Raw genomic sequence first — 19,601 nt, 5'->3', positions numbered from 1 at the left:
ACACAAACCTTCCTTTTTGGAAAAGAAAAACACAAACCTTCGTTGCTGCAGCTTCACTCACTACCACCTGCGCTCTCAATTCACCATAACCATACACGTATAAGAAAATCTCGCCAATATTTAAAAAAAAAAATTACTGCTAAGCTAGCCGGGCCTGCGACCACAGCGAGCTGCCACCCTCTTCCTCCTCTGTTGTCGTCGGCGCCGGTGCTCAGTTGGCATTGGGGTACGAGAAGCAGACGACTGTAACCTCAGATTGATGGAGTCAGCACCTTTATCTTGTCCACTATAACCGTAACCGGCTGCAACCAGCGCCACGACGAGGATATGTGAAAATCATATTTTGTCTACCATCATCCTTTGTCAAAAATTGCGATTGATTTCAAAACATCTATAAACATTTTCACAATAGTCTTATTCATCATTGCCAAGTCAAGAACAACTCCCTGAACTTAGAGGTATCCACTGCCTCCCAAATGAATAGGTGAAATTTTTTTCCTTTTTTTTTTGCGGGGGATTTTTTTCCTTTTGTACCATCTAGCCACGAAAGTCTCATTTTAAAAAGTTCATTCCCTTTTCGACACTTTTCCACGAGCCATAAGAGAGACGAATGCACAAAAGGATACTGTATCTGTGTTGCTGCTTGGACAAGGCTTTATAAGAATTATTAATCTTCCACGTATATATAACAGATTATTTTCACGCCACTTAATATATCTTCGACCAACAGTAAGTTTTTCCATTACCAGGATTTGAGAGAAAGCAAACCAAAAGGCCTATACAAAGACCAGTTAACCAAAACAGTGTACACCATTCAACTAACACAGAAAGCTAAGCAAATTATAAAACGACATCCACTCAAAGGTAGCAGCAAAACACAAGATAGCCCAGTAAATAAAATGGGAGCAGCAGAGTTGTGGAGAAGACGAGAACAGAGGTTGAGACACCAGAAAAATCTCCATGTTTGCGTTCCCAGGGAGGCTTGAGTTGGGTTCTGGATGGCGAGGATGGCGCTGGAGCACCACACATGCCCTTGTCACCAGCTCCTTCTCAGGGTCCTTCTGAAGTATCTTCTTCCTCTGCTGCATCAGAGACAGTGTGAGATGAATGCCTATCGAAGGCCCCAAAGCCACTCTTATGTTCATAGAGTTTCTTCAACGTCACAACACTAGAAATAGCGCATACAGCAAACATAAAAGCATCCTATATAAAAATCATTCATCCACAAAACCTCACCAACTGGTCTGGAAATCCCCACGATTGTCAGCTATATTGCCAATTGAAGTTCAGTCATAAAAGGCAACAAAAAGAGCTACTAGGCATAAAAAAATGACGTGGCCAGAAGTTTCTGTATCCGGATATCCCTACAGATTTGGCAGTGACATCTCCTGGCCACATACATTTTGCCAGTTGCTCAGCCAGCTGAATTGTGTTTTGCTATGATCGAATGGGTTTGTCAACTGACATTATCCAAATATTTCAGAGGTCGCCGACCACACCTGCAGGTAAATTTTAATCCTGATACATGTTTCTTCGTATGAATCTTACCCAGACAGTATAATTGCTTTCAGCATTTAATGCTAAACTCAACAATCACATGTGAACAAGATAAAATAACCAGAATCAATATCGTGAATGCAAGGTGGTCTTTAGATGAACAAACTAAGGGTGAATATGTGTTAGTCAATTGCTTAGCATCTGTCAAGGTATCTCAAGATCTAACCAAATTAATATTTGTTCATCAGGATATGAGCTACTCAATTTGCATTCATGGTGAAAGCAACCCAGACCAGCAGAGAATGAGATGCACAAAACACATTTAAGTACTCATAATAGAAATACTTGCTTAACAAAAGAACGTAATCAGAGTACTATGTCTCCAAGGAAAAAATTTATGATCTACAAACAAGCATTGGTATATTCACCTGGAGCTACGTTCAGATAATTGGACAGTTCAGAAGGGTGGGCTGGGCTGTAATATCCTTCAAGAGGAAATGGTGCCAATTCGACCAATATCTTCTTTTTCAGGTCAACAGTGATCAGCCATGACTTTTTGCTGCCAGATTTTGATTCACACAACATGTAAACAACATCATCACAATGATCTGCCAAGCTCGAGACAGGGTAAGATGCTAGCATGTCCTTTAGTGTCAACTCTCCGGCAGTATCATCCGTCAGCTCAGGCAATAACACTGAATGCATTGGTTGGTCAACTGAGATTTCCTTATCATAAGCCACGGACCCCTTGCTCCAATGGTCACAAGAGAACCTTCTATACCATGTCATGGCCTTCCAGCCCATTACTTTGGGCTTCTTCAAGCAGTCTGCCTCGTAGAGTGTATCAATGTCATCGAACGGCCTTTCGTCAGGATCATGCCTTTGATGTTTCTCTATCTCGACATACTTGATCAAACCATCGCTGCAGGAGACGTTCCGAATGGGCCACGGGGATGACTTGGGGCCCTCCCTGTGGCCAGGCATCAGTGGGGGCAGCGGGATGAACCGCAGCACGGGCATTTCTTCGAGCACATTGCAGACCACAATCCCCCTCCAGAGATCAACCCATCCCACCGTGCCTTCTCCGAGCAGAATCACCTTGGAAGCTATAATGTGGGACACCTCAGCCCTGGCACCGGGCGACACGTCCCCCTCCACCTCCTTCACGCTCCAAGCCCAGGTCGTGGAAGAGAACACATGGAGGTCATAGACCCAGCGTCCGAGCGTGAAGCACAGGACGGGAAGGAGGAAATGCGCGCCGTCGTCGCGGGGCACGAGCGCGACGTCGGCCTTGGTGAGGACGCGCGGGAAGGGGCCTGGGAGCAGGTGGAGGGACGGCCGGCCGGGCCCGGCCCTGTAGACGAAGTACTCCTTGAGGCCCTCCTTGGCGTAGGCGCCGAAGATGAAGACGACCGAGAGGACGAGGAGGTCCTTCTCGGAGCAGACGACGGTGGGCCGGTCGGAGAAGTCGGCGTCGGTGAGGCCTGGGCAGTGGACGCAGACGTGGGAGAGGCCCAGCGGGTCGGCGGCGCAGACGGTGACCCGGACGGTGTGGCCCGTGCTGGAGGAGGCCTCCGCGGAGGTGGCGTTCTCGTGGTCAGCGATGTACCCGAGCGGCTCGAGGAGGAACCAGGCGGGCGGCGGGGCCGCGGCATCGCGGGGAGGGAGCGGCGGGGGCTGGGAGGAGGCGGCGAAGATCTTGCGGATCCATTCCGTGTCCAAATCGAGCATCGTGCTCCGCGGCGGCGGCGGCGGGGCTGATCGATCGGGGTTTGGGGATCGCGGGCTGGCAGCAGTCAGGGCTTTGGTCGGTTTTGGCTCTCCTCCGCCTGGCCGGGATCGAATTGTGGGTCTTCTGGTTCCCCGTATGACGCGGTCAGGTGGGTGGTGGGTTTGGAATCGCGGCTGGACTTCCGTAACGGCGGCGAGGTCCACGGTCGCCGGCGCATGCGGGGATTTGGGGAACTGCTGGATGATCTTTCTTTTTTTCTCAAAGGGAAAGGGAGAAACTGCTGGATTTGTTCGGCTGAATTTGGGTTGGGCCCTTCTTCTTTTCCTTTGCATGTAATGACGTGGCCTGGCCCAGTTCGAGGCAGGGTTTTCGATTCTTCCGAAATCACTAATTAATCAAGGAGTACTTTTTGCAAAGATAATTTTCACCTGCCACATATCGCAACCTGTGAGTTTTCCTTTTCGTAGATTCGTTTATTTAAAAAAATTTATCTCTTAAACCATGCTTCAAATCTTGAATCGTTTTCACCGTCGCGTCGAGATCTTCAGAACTAGATCAATGAACTTTTTATCACGATAAAAACGGACCCAGAAAATTAAACTGGAACATGCTTTTTTTTTCTTTCCGAAGAGGCACAATTATGACTCTCGCGGAATCAAATCTTACCTCCACGAGAAGTAAATTTGTGCCTCTCACGGAAGAGGCACGAATGTGCCTCTCGTAGAAGAGACACGAATATGCCTCTCGCGGAAGCAAATCCGTGACCCCACGAGAAATAAATCTTGTCTCTCATGGAAAAAAATGTGCTTTTCCCTTTTCGAGAGGCATAATTGTGCCTCTCGCAAATGCAAATATGTGCGTTCAAATAAAATAAATATGTGCCTCTCGCGAAAGAAAGAAAAAGGTGTTTTTCTTTTCTTTTCGAGAGGCATGACTGTGCCTCTCGCGGAAGCAAATCCGCGCAAGTAAATCTATGCCTCTTGTGGAAGTAGAAAACACGTTTTTTCCCTTTCCGAGAGGCACGACTCTGCCTCTGGCGAAAGCAAATCTGTACGTCCGTGAGAAGTAAATCTGTGTCTCATGGAAGAAAAAAACACATTTTTCTCCTTGTCGAGAGGCACAATTGTGCCTCTTGCGGAAGCAAATCCGTGCCTCTACGAGAAGTAAATCTGTGCCTCTCACGAAAGAAAAAATGTGTATTTTCTGCGCAACAATATTTTTTTTGGGTTCGAAACCTAAGGAAAAACTAGGGGAAACTGAAAATCCAAAAAAAGGAAAAATCATCTGAAAGTCGAAAAGGCGTACAGAAAAAAAATCCGGAGGAAGCGCCTAAAGCGTGACACGTGGCGGTAGCTCAGAGCGCGTCAAGTGGTGCGCTCCCCGCCCACCCAAAGTGACTCTTGCGGGAGCTCCCGAAACAATACTACTTGATTAGTTGCTCTCATATTCTTCTGCATGGGTTTCTATGGTTTTGTTTTCTATGTTTTATTGATTTGTGTCCATTTCGATTTTCTTCTGTATGGATTTCTGTGGTACAGTTTTCTGTATTTTATTGATTTGTGCCGTTTTCCTTTTTGTTTTTATCTTTTTATTTTTTTTGTTTAATATTGTCTTTTATATCCCTTTTTTCTTTCTTTATTTGTTAATCTATTTATTTTTCTGAATGCACGATTAATGTTTCTTAAATAGGACAAACATTCCTCTACATGATGATTTTCTTGTACATACAATTAATATGTTTCATACACGATAAATATTTTAATAATAGAGGATCAACATTTTTTTAATATGCACGATGAACTTTTTTTAACACACATTGAATATTTGTTTGGAGAATACATGATGAATTTGTTTAAATTCATGATGAGCATTGTTTGATACACTAGGATTTTTTATAATACACCATCAGCATGTTTTTATAAATTAGTAAAAAAATATATTTCTAAATATATGTTTTGGAACATTTTTTTAAACATATAAAAAAGATAGATAAAAAAAAGAAAACCGACAACCCGTATGTTTTCGCAAATGATAACGCCCACACGTGTGGCATGCAGTTTTGCAACTCGCCCACACGCGTGGATCACCGTCCAGTCAAGTTTGCACGAATCTTGACACATTGAGGCAGAATTTGCGTGCCATGTAGGACGGGGCTGGTGTGTAAGCGTTGGAAAGTTTGTCCACACGCCCCGCAGCACGCGGTTTGCCAGTTGCGCTGTGTGGGTGAACTGGTTTCTTCCCACACAACCACCACCTAGTCCACGCGCGTGTGGGCGAACTGCTTTTCGGTCACACGACCCTTGTACGTTGTTGGATGGCAACTGCAATTACGCGTACGTGGCAACTAGGTAAACACACATGGCAACTATGATTCGTTGCTAGACGTCAACTGCAGTTGCGCGTACGTGGCAACCAGATAAACACACATGGCAACTGTGATTAACCATACATGACAACTATGGTTGGACCACAAGTGGCAACTAGGTAAACACACATGACAACTACTGTTTGACCAGTGGCAAGTAGTTAATCACACACGCCAACTATGGTTTGATTACACGCGGCAACTACCATAAATTAGACATGGCAACTATAGTTAACCAAAGCAGATAGAGTTGCCATGCTTTTATAACTATATTTGCCATCCCAGATGACTACATCTGTCATCCCGGATGGCAACTAAATCGTCATCTCGCGGGTACCTAACGTAGCTGCCCCAGGACGTGTGGGTATTTTTGCTTCGTGCCACACGCGCGGGGTGAAGATGGGTGATACTTATTGGGCGTGCGGCACGAAGTAGCTGCGCCCACACGTGTGGGCAATTCTAATTTTCGTCCACACACAATCCGTGTGGGCTGCCTCCTGATCACGTCACATACGGTGTATGGGCGGATGTCTAATATGCCAGACGTGTGGTCGTTATCAGCGTTCTATATTTTTCTGGGACATAACAACCCATATGTTGCTATTCGCAATGAGCAGACTATGATGGTCAGACATCATAGTGGAACGGCTCACACGGGGGTAGATGTGGGTGACGGCTGCGTTGTGTCACACAACAGGCGACATATAGACGGTTCTATGTTCTCGGCTTATTTTCTTTTCCTTTTCTTCTGGGGCTGTACCGTAAAATGCAACAACACAATTTTTTCTTTCTTTTTAAACAAGTTTTCATTATTCATCGCTACATGAAGTTTGTACAGTATGACAGTCTGAGCATAACTTAGTTGGTTTGGTTTCTTGTGGAAGAATATGTCAAACTGTATTTAAATTCTCTCTTAAATTGTAGACTTGGCATGGATGTTCGATAAATTTAGGCTTTCCCGGGTTAGTCTCTCGGTGGTATAGCTTGTCCGTCAATTATGGAGTGAAGTCTGAAATAAACCCTGAGATTGTAGAAGCCGATGTAAATGAATCCTCACCTTTAAATCCCTGAAGTTTGTACCCCGTATTTACAGATCCCAGCCAATCCATACTTTGTATGAGTAAAATCCTGTTTGCTGAAATAGGAAAGGCGCGATCCCAGCCGGGATTCATTTCTACTGTCGCTTACTGCATGGGCCGCCCATCTGTCATATGTATCTCCTTCCCCAATCCCCTCAATACCAACTGCGAGGAGGCGCGGCTGCACTAGAGTTCAAGGTGTTCGATCTGCTCCCAGAAAATGACCTACTTTCCTTGGGCACGGTTCTGAGCACCATGGCCATGCGCAGCCGATAGATCGATTCTAGCCGCCAGCTAATCGATGTGTGCAAGTACACAAAAGAAACAAACGGACGTCGGGAAAAAGGCGAAGCTCGTACTCGGCCTTTGGCGCCTCCTCCGACTTGACGTGCCCATGCGACACCGTCAGTAGCTGTCAGAAGACCCCTGCAACGTCCAGACACGCAGCCACCGTGAGCGCGACCAGCTGCTTGGCGACGCCCTCCGCGCGCCTCTGAAGCTCCTCATCCGGCCCGTCCAGTTCGTGGACGGTGTCGGCAACTGCGGTGGCGTGGATACCGCCGACGGTGTCATGAGCGGCTTGGTTGTCCCTGAACTTCGTAAGGCGTGAGGTGTGGTCGGCGAAGTGGGCCCATGCTACCAAACGCTGTCGTACTGCTGGTGCCACTCGCCGGCGCAGCGCCGCGTACTGCCGCGGCTGGCGATGCTCCCCGCCACAAGCAGCCGCTGCCCTCGCTGGCCATCACCATGTCTGGGGTCGTCCGGTGGCTGCCATCTTGTGCTGCTCCCCTCTGCTAAAGCTAGTCGTATTGAGATGGGAACTAGGAAAAATGGCTATGATGTGTTGACCCACACCACAGTGAGAGAAGGGAGTACCCGGCCAGGATTATGCTTTTCCCGGTCTGCCAAACATATCTAAGGTTCGGATAAACCGAGATCAGAAAGGTTAGGGCACAGATTTCAGGAATTTGGAGGTGAGGGTTCATTTGCGTCGACCTCTACAACCTTAAAGTTCATTTCAGACTTCACTCTCAACTATGAGGTTCGGAGTATGATTAAGTTATAGGCTGCGTGTGTGCGTTTATAAGGATGAGTGTGCATGTGTCCTTACTATGTTTCTCAAGAAATAAAAAGAACTGTGTACAGTAGTATAAGAGAATTATTTGATCACCAGTATTTACACGACAAAAAACTGCATCTTTTGATGAACAAAGGCGTACGAAACACTCGTTGCTACGCTGTTTAAATCTGACGGAACCGCGTACGCACTTTTGTTTCCTGAGATGTTAATTAAAGTTACCACTCCGCAAACCTTCCTTCTTCAGTTTCACACTCAAGGAGCTGAATAAATAGCCATCTAACCTGGCCTATCAATTCACCACAACCATACACGCTCAACAAAAGCTCGACACTAAGCTTAGCTAGCTAGCCTTACTAGGCAGCTAGCAACACCGTAGCTAGCTAGCCCGACAGGCACACGCACAATGAGGTCACCGGCTGCCATCCTCTTCCTCCTCGCAGTCCTCGTCGCCGGAGCGGGCGCGGCGTTCGCCTTTGGATCCGAGAAGCCGCCGACCGTAGCCGTGGGCGTCGTCATGCCGGCCGACCCCCGCGGGCCGATGCTCGCGCGCTTCGCGGTGCTGGTGTACGGCCTGAGCCGGAACGCCAAGCTGACGTACGCCGGCGTCTCCGGCGTTGACCAGCGCCCTGACAAGGCCGGCATCAGGTACCAGATGGTGGTCACCGCCGTCGAGGACGGCGGCGCCACAGCCAAGTACCGGGCGGTGATCTGGGGAGTCCCCGAGACCTCGCGGTGGACGCTTCTGCAGTTCAAGCGCGTAAACTGATCGGGCCGGGGGCGGTGCGTGTACACTCGTGCACGTAACAGGACGGGGGTGGTCATGCATGCGTGTGCACGAGCGCATACTAACAGTATATGCATCTTGCCACTATATATAAGCATACTACTGTACAACTACATCATGCAACAAGCAAGTGAATAAATGGCGTCGGTCTACGTTGCAGAAGAAAACTGATGATTTATAAGTGTGTATGTGTCAATTCAGGAATGTTGATGGCAAAGTTTTTGTGTAAGCCTTGAGTAGCTTGAGAATGTGTGTGTATGTTTGATCGTCATGGTGCTTTATCTATAAAACCGGGCGAAAGCCTGTTTCGAGATGTTTAATCATCCAGAAGCACTCTTTTGTGTGTATCCATGTGTGTGCATGAGTGTTTTTTTTACGGGTGTGTGCATGAGTGTTGATCATTCGTGTGTGTGCATGAGCGCATAAAGCATTATAATATTATATGCATGCATCTTGCCACTAGTATAGGCATGTAGCAGTGTTCAACTAGTACATGCAATCAAGTGAATGGACGGTTAGAGTTGGTTGTTGATAAAATAACCATCGAATTAGAGTAAAAAAATGAACTATAATGGGTCTGGCGATTCGCGATCGTATAAAGCTCTAACAAGGGACACATGGTAAAACTTTATCCCCTATGTATGTTATCTACCGTTGTATGCATTGGTTTTGTTTGTGGTTTAGTGTTCATCAACCGATTGTTTATGATGGTGTGTATGTGATTGAGCATGCAGGTGGTCAAGGAGCCTTTTGCTACACATGGATGGCGGCATAGTTCATAGATAACACCCACTTCCTCGCGTTACGCATGGTTCCAGTGTGCTATGACTTTGTTGTTTATGGCATTTTTATATTTTATCATGCATGCATGCGTTTGTGTTAATTGTGTGCATCTTAGCCACTCATAGATATGATGTATGGTCATTATGCTTAATATTCCTTTGATGCTACATTATAAGTTAGTAAAACAATTCTTTGCTGAGAAAGAGAACATCATGCACACACTCAAATGGACTACTACATTGAGCTCCATGCCAAGGTTGAGTAGCCGATCTAAAAATTACTCCCGTTTCTAAATATATAAGCCTTTTTTAGAGATTTCAATAGAGAGTACATACGGATGTATATAAACATATTTTAGAGCGTCGATTTACTCATTTTGCTTCGTATATAGTTTGTATTGAAATCTCTAAAAAGTCTTATATTTAAAAACGGAGGGGGTAAATATAACTGGCAACTTTTGCCCTGCAGAGATCGCATGGTAGCAGGCAACTTCTTCTACGTCTTCTTGGTGGCGGATGTCCTTTCGACGGATCCAACAAAGCTAGTTCTCGCTCTTCTCGGTCCACTGGTGGTGATGGATGCTAAGTTTTTGGTGTTGGCTGCTTGTCGTAGCTCGCTTCTGGTTCTTTTTCTGTTGTTCCTTGTTCCGTCCTCTATTCTGTTGTTCCTAGTTCCTTCTCCTATGTGTCGGGTGATATCTGGTGTACCTGTCCTGTTGTATCTCAATCTTATTTATAATGAAAATAGTTCAGGCCGACGTAAGTCCGCTGTAGCACCATCAAAAAAACTTTTGCCCCGCAATGGTTAAAACAAAATCATTCACATATCTTTGCGGTCATCGTCCACTCAAGTGAAACAGATCGTGCTTCGTGCCATGTCAACAGTCAACAGAGTTCAGGTTAGTTTGCATGCAAGGCCTGGCCAGCTGAGGATCATTTGACCATGCATGCGTACAAGTCAGCAGATTTAACTCGTCCTGATAAGTCAAAAGTAACACCTAGGCCATTGACATGTGGGCCATATGTATATGTCTGCAAGATTTACTGTACAGTTTCTTTTCCTTGCCAGCAAACCACTACTTTAAGCCAAAATCTTTCGGATTCATTGCCCAATTCGCCCAGCCATGGTAACTAGTACTTTTAAAAAAAATGAACTTTCAATATATTCATCTTTTTTTTCCGGGTGAATATATTCATCATTTGCCATGTCAATACAAAGAACACAAAATATAATTAAAATTATATCCAGGTCCATAGACCACCGAGCGACGACCATAAACATTGAAGCAAAGCTAAAGGCGTGCCGCCATCATTGACCCTCCCTCATCAGAGTCGGATAAACCTTGGTATGGTAACTAGTACCCACTTGGTTGTAGGTAAGCTCCGGGCCCGGCACCTGACTTGCTAGCCCACTGGTGTTGCCACAATTATACATAGTACGAGGCTAGCACACAGTCATGTGTTTGGTGTACATTTTATACATCAGAGTGCATGCGTCGTGTGCGTCATAAAGACGAGTGTACGAACCCGGATACGTGCTAGCTAGTGGTTGGGACTTGGACCAGTCCATGTCTTAAACAGAGTTCATCGATCGTCTTAGGAAGATCTCGAAGCACATTGCTGCAATTTAGAAAAAGATCACACATGATCTTCTATAAACAAGTACTTGCATTAGTCAGAATGATGGAATCCCATGCGTACGAGACGCAGAACAAAGTTCGAAAAAGATCACACATGATTTCTGTTGAAGTCCACGAGCTCGGTCGGTTCATTTTATACGTGCAACTTGCATGCATGCTTAGTAGGAGTGCTATTACTTGATTTCGTTGCATGATCGCTCACGTACATGCCAGGGCAGCTTGACCAAAAGGCGGTGAGCCAGTGGACTTGGAGTGCATCGCTCAACGCGTATGTACGTTCGAACGATCGAATAGCGACAAACGACGATGTTTGACCCGGCCGGCTCGTCTTTGAATGACATTTCGTCGAGTAGTCTCAGGTTTTCCAAGACGGATCCCGTCACGTACGCGAGCGCAGCCCTTTTCCTCGTATCAACGTGCATTGACCCAATTTTTCCCTTATAGAAAAATACGTGCATTGACATCGAGATCGCCATTGACGTACAAGTTATGGTGATGTACTCTCTCCTTTTACAATATAAGATGATTTGGATATTTTAATAGAGACCAAATACGAATCGAAATGAGTAAACAAATACAGTAAAAGGTTTTGTATATACATCCGAATCAAAAATTTATATTGAGGCAGCAACTACATGTCTATCAGCTGAAAATAATTTTAGGTCTGTCGAATGACCGAAAACTTGTTTCAATCGAGCCTACTGCCAGATGACGTCCTAATGAGATGAGCTACCATTTGCATAGTATTGAATTCTTATACCAACCAGCTGCTCCAAGAGTTCGAACTGATGGAGAGAGGCAGGCAACATATTTCAAAACTTCCCCTCACGTCTAGGCTTATTTAGTCCTTAGACGTGGGATCGATGTAGGCCGCAGAATCATTTTATTTTTAATACTGCGTTGGCAGGGTTTTTAACTCAAGACCTCTTGGCTCTGATACCATATTGAATTCATGCACCAGCCAGTTGCTCCAAAAGTCCGAACTGATGAAGAGAAACGGGCAACGTATTTCAACACATAGGATGCATTTGGTAGACTGCATCCACCTCAACCAGGCCCCCGCGGAAAGAAACATGCATGTTTGATTACCTAGGCTGCATCAAATTCTTGCATAACATGGAATTTAAAGCACTCCTCAGCCTGGCTAGCGAGCCAGGCTAAAGAGAGCCATATTGAGGGCACATGGGTGGATCCACTAGCACGATGGGATGCAAGGATGCGTACATGATGTAGGTGGGTTTCTCTTCTAACTCCAGTAAGCTCCTTCTTACTCTTCGTTATTCTACCCCTTCTAATCTACACAACGGTGTTTCGATTTGATATAAGCTCTACATGAAAAAGAATAAAAGATGCACATCGATGTAATGGTTCCATCTTTCCGATCGGTTCGTAGTTTCGTCGACCGCAAATGTTTAATTTCATGTTCATGTTTGGAGCTCTTTTGGACGAATTTTGTCAAATTCGTTGCGCACAGTCGACCGTTTGAAATTTCCTTTGACCAGTAGCTCCATCTTATAATTTCACATGACTTTCATGTTACACATATTCTGTTTCGACAATCGCAGACGATTAGATCTAACCTGTTCCTCGTGAATGTACATATGCATATGTGTGATCCGTGTTAATGACACTTCTTAATCTCGGTCACCTGGTTGTTCCTCTCGGCCTCCTCATAGCGTCATCCTCCACCAATGCGGGCGACGACGTCCTGGCCCTTGGATAGATGCAGCTTGGCGTCGCCATAGGTGCCTCAGCGGCGGAGGCAGAGTGACTAAGTAGCTCCCGCGCCAGCAGCAGCACGACGAGGCCGAGCTCCCGTAGGAGAGCCTGACGCGCTTCGCCGCTGAGCGGTGCTCGGCAAGACTGTTGCCGTGCACATCACGGTCGGCTCAAAAACCTGCAGGTCAACGCGGGCCTCCCACCGCGTCGTTAAGCGGCTCCAGGCAGGAGTGCGGCGAGGCAAGCCTCGGTAGGGTGTATCCCACTTACAGAAGAGCGTGACGGCGTTGTACATGCCGTCCGCTTCTCCTGGAGGCTATGCTCGCCACGGCGGCGGGAGGCTCGCTCGTTGACCCGAAGAGGTCGGCGTTCCAGATGGGTGAGCCCGCGGCGGTGGATGGTGGCCTTGGCACTGAGTCCGGTGGCGGCGCAGCGAACTAGTTGCTTTTGTCATCGTCATTGTTCATCGCAATTGCCATGGCATTGTGTGTTATGGATAGCTGTTAAGTCTTAATCCTATCCCTTGCAGGCAACCAAACAACATGCACTAGTATGAGCACAGTCAATGTGAGAAATCAAACACAGTGCGTAGAGACATTGCTACGATGCAGGGAGAGGGGATGTAGGCAACTAGTTAACATGCAAATGATGATTTTTTGCCTGCATATGCTAAAACAGGCCTAACTGGAACAAGTAGGCAACAGGCAAAAAACGATGCAGATAACCAAATACATCCATATCTACACAAAACGATTTCTACTCAGTCCTGCCCCTACTTGCACAGTACTTATACCCAGTCATGCCCCTGTACTATGTACTCTTACACAGGCCTGCCACTAGAAACACATCTACACATGAGCTAGCTTGGCGTGTTGTCTGGCTAGCTACCTGCATGCGTGTGCATGCCCAACCACACGCGCTAGCGATGCTCGTGTGAGCGGCTCCTGTCTAATTTGTTAAAACTATTGCCACTGCCGATAGTGTTTATCTAAAAATGCTACACCTAGGCGGATATTGCTATCGATCTTCTGTCTCGTTGGTCAAAACATCGCCAAAGCTGGGAGTGTTTTTCTATAAATGCACACCTATAAGATATTGCCATCCATCATCTTTATGGTGAGACATGGCTTTTTCGAACCACACAACTCCCTCCTATTTTGTAAGTATTATTAGAATACCACGATTTCTTTTAACTACCATGGTTTTCTTGCGCTTTTTGTACTGAAATGTTAATAAATAAAAATTAGTCAAAAATGACAAAATTTGCACACAATTTGCTTGGAATTTTTGTTTTTATAATATGCAAGAATAATTAAATCAGAAAGAAAGTTTCACACAAAAATAAATTTTCTAAGAAGGAATGAATTAGTGACATTTTTATTACCCTTGAAGACTAAATAAAATAAAAAAACTAAAACATTAAAATAATGAAGTTTTATATGGAGAATGAATTAGTGGCATTGGTATTACCCTTAAGTAAGATAGAAAATGAAATAAAAACTAAAACATATTCAGAAAGAAGTATTATAAGGAAGATGACTTAGTAGCATTGATATTACCCTTAAAGAAGAAAGGAAATGAAAAATAAAAAAATGAATATGTATTCCCTGTTGAAACACACAAACAATTAGCTAGTAAGCATATAATAGTGTAATTTTCACAAAAGGAAGTTTCCTAAAAGGGATGGAATTAGTGGCATTTATATTACCACTAAAGAAGAAAGAAAGTATACCAAAACATAAGAAAATCAGAATACTGAGTTAGTGGTTTTGGTATTACCCTTTAAGAAAAAAATGAAATTAAAACTGAAACAAAATAAAAGTTACGATGTTTTCTAAGGAAAATGAATTAGTGGCATCGGTATACCATTAAAGAAGAAAGAAGATCAAATAAAACTTAAAACGAAATCAAAATAATTAGTGCCACTGGTATACCCTTTAAAGAAATAAAATGAAATGAAAACTGAAACAAAATAAAAATAATAAGATTTTCTAAGAAAGAATGAATTAGTGGCATCGGTATTACCCTTTAAAAAGAAAAACTTAATCTAAAACAAGCAATGACATAATTTGCACCCAATATACACAAAAAATTACACTTTTTAAAATATGCAAGACTAAACATATAATAGTGAATTTTTTTAAAACAGGTTTCCTAAGAAGAAATGAATTAGTGGCATGGCTATTACCCTTAAAGAAGAAAGAACATAAAATAAGTAAAGCAGAATCAAAATATTAAGTTTTATAAGGACAATGAACTAGTGCCGTTGGTATCACCCTTTAAGATGAAACAAAATGAAAAAAAAAACTTGGACACAACTTTGCACTGAAATTACGCTTTTTATAGTATACAAAGAATAATCATATAATAATGCATTTTTTGCATATATTTATAGTATATGTGTGTACACTCACCGAAGATCCCAATAATACTGACAAAAAATGACTAATAATAAAGAAATAGAAAACAAAAGCAAACACTGAAAAGAACATAGGAAGAGAAGGAAGGGGTGCATCACACATGTAATGCCTTAAGCCCGTTAAAGAATTGTTTGACCCAAATATGTGGCCAGTTAAGAAAAAAACAGCCCAAAACAACTCATGAACAGAACCCAAAAAAAAACACGAATCCCAAAGCAGGAATCGACGACTAAAAAACAATCGGACGAAAATCATTTTTAGACGACTTACGTATAGATAAGGCGATGCCAAAAATACCCATGTAAAAGGAATCGCGACTAATAAAAATAAGAACTATAAAGAAAAGCAAAAGCAAAGATGCATACAAACAAAACAATATGCAATATGTAACATGGTTGAGAAAAGTCATTTTTACTATCCTGAAAAAACTTGGGGTTCACATAACCCCTGATGTCTTTTTTCGGTTCCTTTACCCCCCCAAACAATCCTAAACCGGTCAAAAACCGTCCCTGGCTGGTTTGCCCAAACTGGATGCTGATGCGGTATTTGACCCGCGGGTGGGTTCCACTTGTAATTTTTTTAAATCTAAGAAATAGAAAAGAACTACTATACCTAGGCCTTACCTATTGTAAGTTTCGGCCCAACCCAACCGAGCGAGGGGCAGGGTCGTCTTCAACCCCTCGCCAGGAGAACGACGGCGTGGCAGAGCGTGCGACGCCAGCCTCCACCTTCAACTTCATGCTGGGAGCCTCCCCGGCGTCCAACTCCAAGACCAGGAGATGAGAACCATCGCCTGGACCTATCCCCTCTTTCACAGCTCATTCTCTCTCTCTCTCTCTCTCTCTCTCTCTCACTCTCTCTCTCTCTCTCTCTGTGATTCGATCACCGGAGTGAGCACCGCCCGCCATCGGCTTACCGCAAACAAGGGCAAGTCAAAAAATTAGCCTAAGAAAAAATTGACTTGCCCCAAGTAGGGGCAAGTCAAAAATCAGCCTAAAAAGGCATGAAACAACACAAGGAAAAAAACATAAATCTTCACAAAAGAATCAACTATCAGAAAATTGACTCACCCAAATTTTAAAATCGGGCGACTTACATATAAAGTGTTATATGGATGACTGTGACATGCACGCTGTGTCGATGGTTTAGAGCATCTACAACCAGACACCCTATATCCATCTCAAACGCCCCGACAGGTCCTCCTGTCACTCATCGGTCACAAAAAAAGACCCAACCGGAGCTCTCAAACGGGCCTCAAACGCCCGGACTGACTAGTACCCCTTATATCCGTCCCAAATGTAGGGCGGATATGAGGCGGCTCGGGCACTCCTGGGTGCGTCTGCCACGTCAGCCCGACCCACAGCTGGCCCACCTCGACCCCACAAAATCCCTCGTCCGGAAGAAACCCTAGCTTACTCCGCTCCGCTCCCGGACGCTCCCACTTCCCCAATTCGTTCAATCCCTAGCATCGGCGAGCATGTCCAGCACCTGCAGCCACTCCGACGGCAGCTCCGGAGACGAGGAGGTGATGGCGCTCCGTATTCCGCTCGAGCGCTCGCGGGTCGATACAGGCGACAGCTCCGGGTCCGGCGCGACGCCACTTGCCACCCGTCGCCGCAGCGTCGACGCCGGCGCCGGCACTTCCCGCCCCGCGTGTGGATCTGTGAAGCCTGCCCGATCTGCTCCTCCCATCTGACGACCTCCTCCACATCCAGCCGCCGCTCCGCACGGGCAGCGGCGGGTTCTAGTGCCCGCACTTCGCCGACGCCGCGGATGCGGATTCCAGAGTCGGAGGCACGTGTCGCCCGCCGCGAGAAGTAGAGGGCAAGGAGATGGGGGCCGGTCCAACGCGGTTGTGCGGTCCGCCCGCCGCAGCCGCGTGATGCCGTTGCTCAATGATGAGGACCGTCTCCTCGAGTGGGTGTGCTGTCGGTCACTTACTGAGGCAGAGACGAAGGCCCGACGGCTCTGGAGGATCAACGCCAAGCAGCACCGGCTCGGCATTGAGCAATCCGAGCAAGAGGCGACAGAGGCAGCGGCAGAGGCGACAAGGGTGGCCAAGCTCAAGCGCGAGCAAGACCGCGTCGTCCGACGCTTGCAAGGCTACATCGTCATCTCCGATTCATGCTCCGACGACGGGTCCGACATGGACCCAGCTCCTGCCGCGGACTCCTATAGCTGCGCCAGCGACCGGAAGGGAAAAGGGCCGGCGAGGAAGTGGTGAAGCTCGCCCTCTCCTGTTTATAATCTAGTTCTAGTATGTAGTTACAATGTGCCGGATTGTTGAACCGTGTGACTTATACCCGTTTGGTGATCTTTTGATGATGTTCATGTGAATTACGCCCGTTTGGTACCAGTTTATATGTTTTCTATTGATTTTGATCGTTTGTTGATCTACGTAGTAGTTGCATGAATTTGTATGGATATAGGGTTCGGAATATGAGATACGTGAGTGCGAAGGCATGGATTTAGGGAGTGTCCAATCAAAGTTCACCGGTGTGTCCAGGCGCGTCCGCGGATATATAGGCCGGATTTGCCAAGCCCGCGTGTAGATGCTCTTACTTTGATTTACGAAGAAAAAAATGGGAGCGGACGGCCGGTAGGGCTCTCCGCCCTACAGAGCCAAGAAATCACGCTGAAGATCATGGACGCATGCAATCCTTTCCCTGGAAAAGATGGCGTGCGCGCGTACGTACCTTCGATCGCAATGCGTCAAGTTTCAACGCCCAGATATCGCCTCCGGAAATTAGATCTCGCCGTCCCCTGGCCGGCCTCGATTCCGGGGGCGCATGCACCAAGCTGGCCTCGCTGTCGCACGATCCGGAGAAAGTGATCACGCATCCACCCCTGTTGACCATGGCATGCACTTGCAGCGCTGTCCGGCTGCGTGTCGCTCGCCTCGGCGCTAGCTTGGGACTCGCGCAACGATCGACGCCTTTGCCCGCGCTATAAAGATCGCCGACATCTCGGCATGCAAAGGCACCCACATACGACAAGAAAACTGCACCAGTGCACACCAGTGCGAGTGTGTGACACGCCACCATGAGGTCTCTGCAGGCTGTGCTCGTGGCGGTCCTCGTCCTGCTCGCCGTCGCCGCGACGACGGACGCTGCCTGGGCGCCGATACCGGACCGCGACCTGAACGGCATGGTGGTGCAGCAGGCGGGCCGGTTCGCCGTGCTCGTGCATGACATCACGCGCCGGACGACCCTGGTGTTCGTCAAGGTGGAGCGCGGCGAGATGGAGCGGCCGGCGGGCGGCGGCCTCGGTACCAACTACCGGCTCGTGGTGACCGCGGCGAGGGCGCCCGGCGGGAGCAGGGGCCGGTACGAGTGCGTCGTGTGGGGCGTGCCCGGCTCGCGCACCAGCACCTGGAAGCTCCTCGGCTTCAAGGCGCTCTAGCCACATGCATGGCCACCGAGCACTCGTACGTGTGAGTGTGACGGTCCGCGGCAAAGCCGCGCGCGTACTCCGCTGAATAATCTACGTTACCCAGGCATATAGTATGTGCATGGGTTTTTTAAGTACTAGTACACGTCGTCTAATTTGTTACGCGAGTAAGGCACGGCAAATACCTGTCTGCGTGCAGTTCGCACACACTAGCGCCGGAATAAGTTGTGACTATCACCCAGTATACTTCTTTTTTGTCATCACTGCCCGAATGATGTATGTTGGTGATTTTATAAGAGTCTGGATACTGTGATTGTTCTCAAAGGTGTTTTCCCTATACTCCACTATAATTCCAGCGTCAAATTTTTTACCATGGTAAATCGAACGTTTTTTATGATAATATGTGTTTGCCGATGATGGCAAATTTAGTTGATAAGCATGTCAAATCCGTCTTAGTTTATTTATTTTTTTGTCAGGGAATTTTCGTGCTCGTGAACTAAATTTGCCATAAAAAAGTTTAATTTTCCATGCTTCAAAAATTTGACGTCAGATTTTTTGCATTACCATTTTTCTATACCAATTACGAAATAAGAAAGATTATAGTAACAAGAACAATGCATTAGTAGGAGATTGTGCTGTCTACCTTCAATCTCCACATGAAGAAAACATAGGTGATTCTCACGCATTAGCAAAGCTCAAAACTTGCTAGTCCTACTTCCCGCGGTTGGCCGATCTTTGGGGGACTGGTAAGCCTAACACATCCGGCTAAAATCGTTCTCATCCTAAAAATGCCCGATGCCACAAAAGTCGAAGACTAACACCAACCAACATGTGGTTGGATGGTTAGAGAGACAGTGGTATTCTCAGCCCATCAGGATACAACTCCTGGTGCTCGCATTATTTCTGGATTTATTTCAGGATTTCCGGCGATGCACTTTCAGTAGAGGAGACGTTCCCGTCGAGGACAAGGCGCCTATGATGACTTCGTAAATCTCAAGATGATATATCGGCCCAGTCTCTTGAAGATGCTCATAGGGGTAGGGTGTCTATGTATGCGTTCATAGGGGTGAATGTATGCGCGTATGTATAAGCGCTTACGTCTGTACTGTGTT

At 46.3% G+C, this 19,601-nt stretch overlaps 2 protein-coding genes across 3 annotated transcripts; one reads left to right on the top strand and one right to left on the bottom strand.

Annotated features, from left to right (window-relative positions):
• Nucleotides 1-636: 636 nt before the first annotated feature.
• On the bottom strand, nt 637-3,586 carry LOC109772812 (uncharacterized). Of its 2 annotated transcripts, none has more exons than XM_020331507.4 (2): nt 1,926-3,586; nt 637-1,079 (listed from the first exon to the last, which is right to left on the bottom strand). In XM_020331507.4, the coding sequence occupies exons 1-2, from the start codon at nt 3,559-3,561 to the stop codon at nt 1,051-1,053; spliced, it is 1,665 nt and encodes a 554-aa protein (XP_020187096.2). In that variant the 5' UTR covers nt 3,562-3,586; the 3' UTR covers nt 637-1,050. The 2 variants fall into 2 exon arrangements, with proteins under 2 accessions (XP_020187096.2, XP_020187095.2); XM_020331506.4 differs by having other exon boundaries at nt 637-1,082; nt 1,926-3,580.
• A 14,509-nt stretch (nt 3,587-18,095) lies between these two features.
• Nucleotides 18,096-18,863, top strand: LOC109772830 (putative cysteine proteinase inhibitor 7). The gene has a single exon (XM_020331530.4). The coding sequence runs from the start codon at nt 18,142-18,144 to the stop codon at nt 18,499-18,501; it is 360 nt and encodes a 119-aa protein (XP_020187119.1). The 5' UTR covers nt 18,096-18,141; the 3' UTR covers nt 18,502-18,863.
• Nucleotides 18,864-19,601: the final 738 nt, after the last annotated feature.

This window comes from Aegilops tauschii, chromosome 4 (genome assembly GCF_002575655.3).
Source record: "Aegilops tauschii subsp. strangulata cultivar AL8/78 chromosome 4, Aet v6.0, whole genome shotgun sequence".
NCBI classification, from domain to species: domain Eukaryota; kingdom Viridiplantae; phylum Streptophyta; class Magnoliopsida; order Poales; family Poaceae; genus Aegilops; species Aegilops tauschii.
The sequence above is the reverse complement of the archived record's forward strand: the minus strand, read 5'-3'. Positions and strand labels throughout refer to the sequence as shown.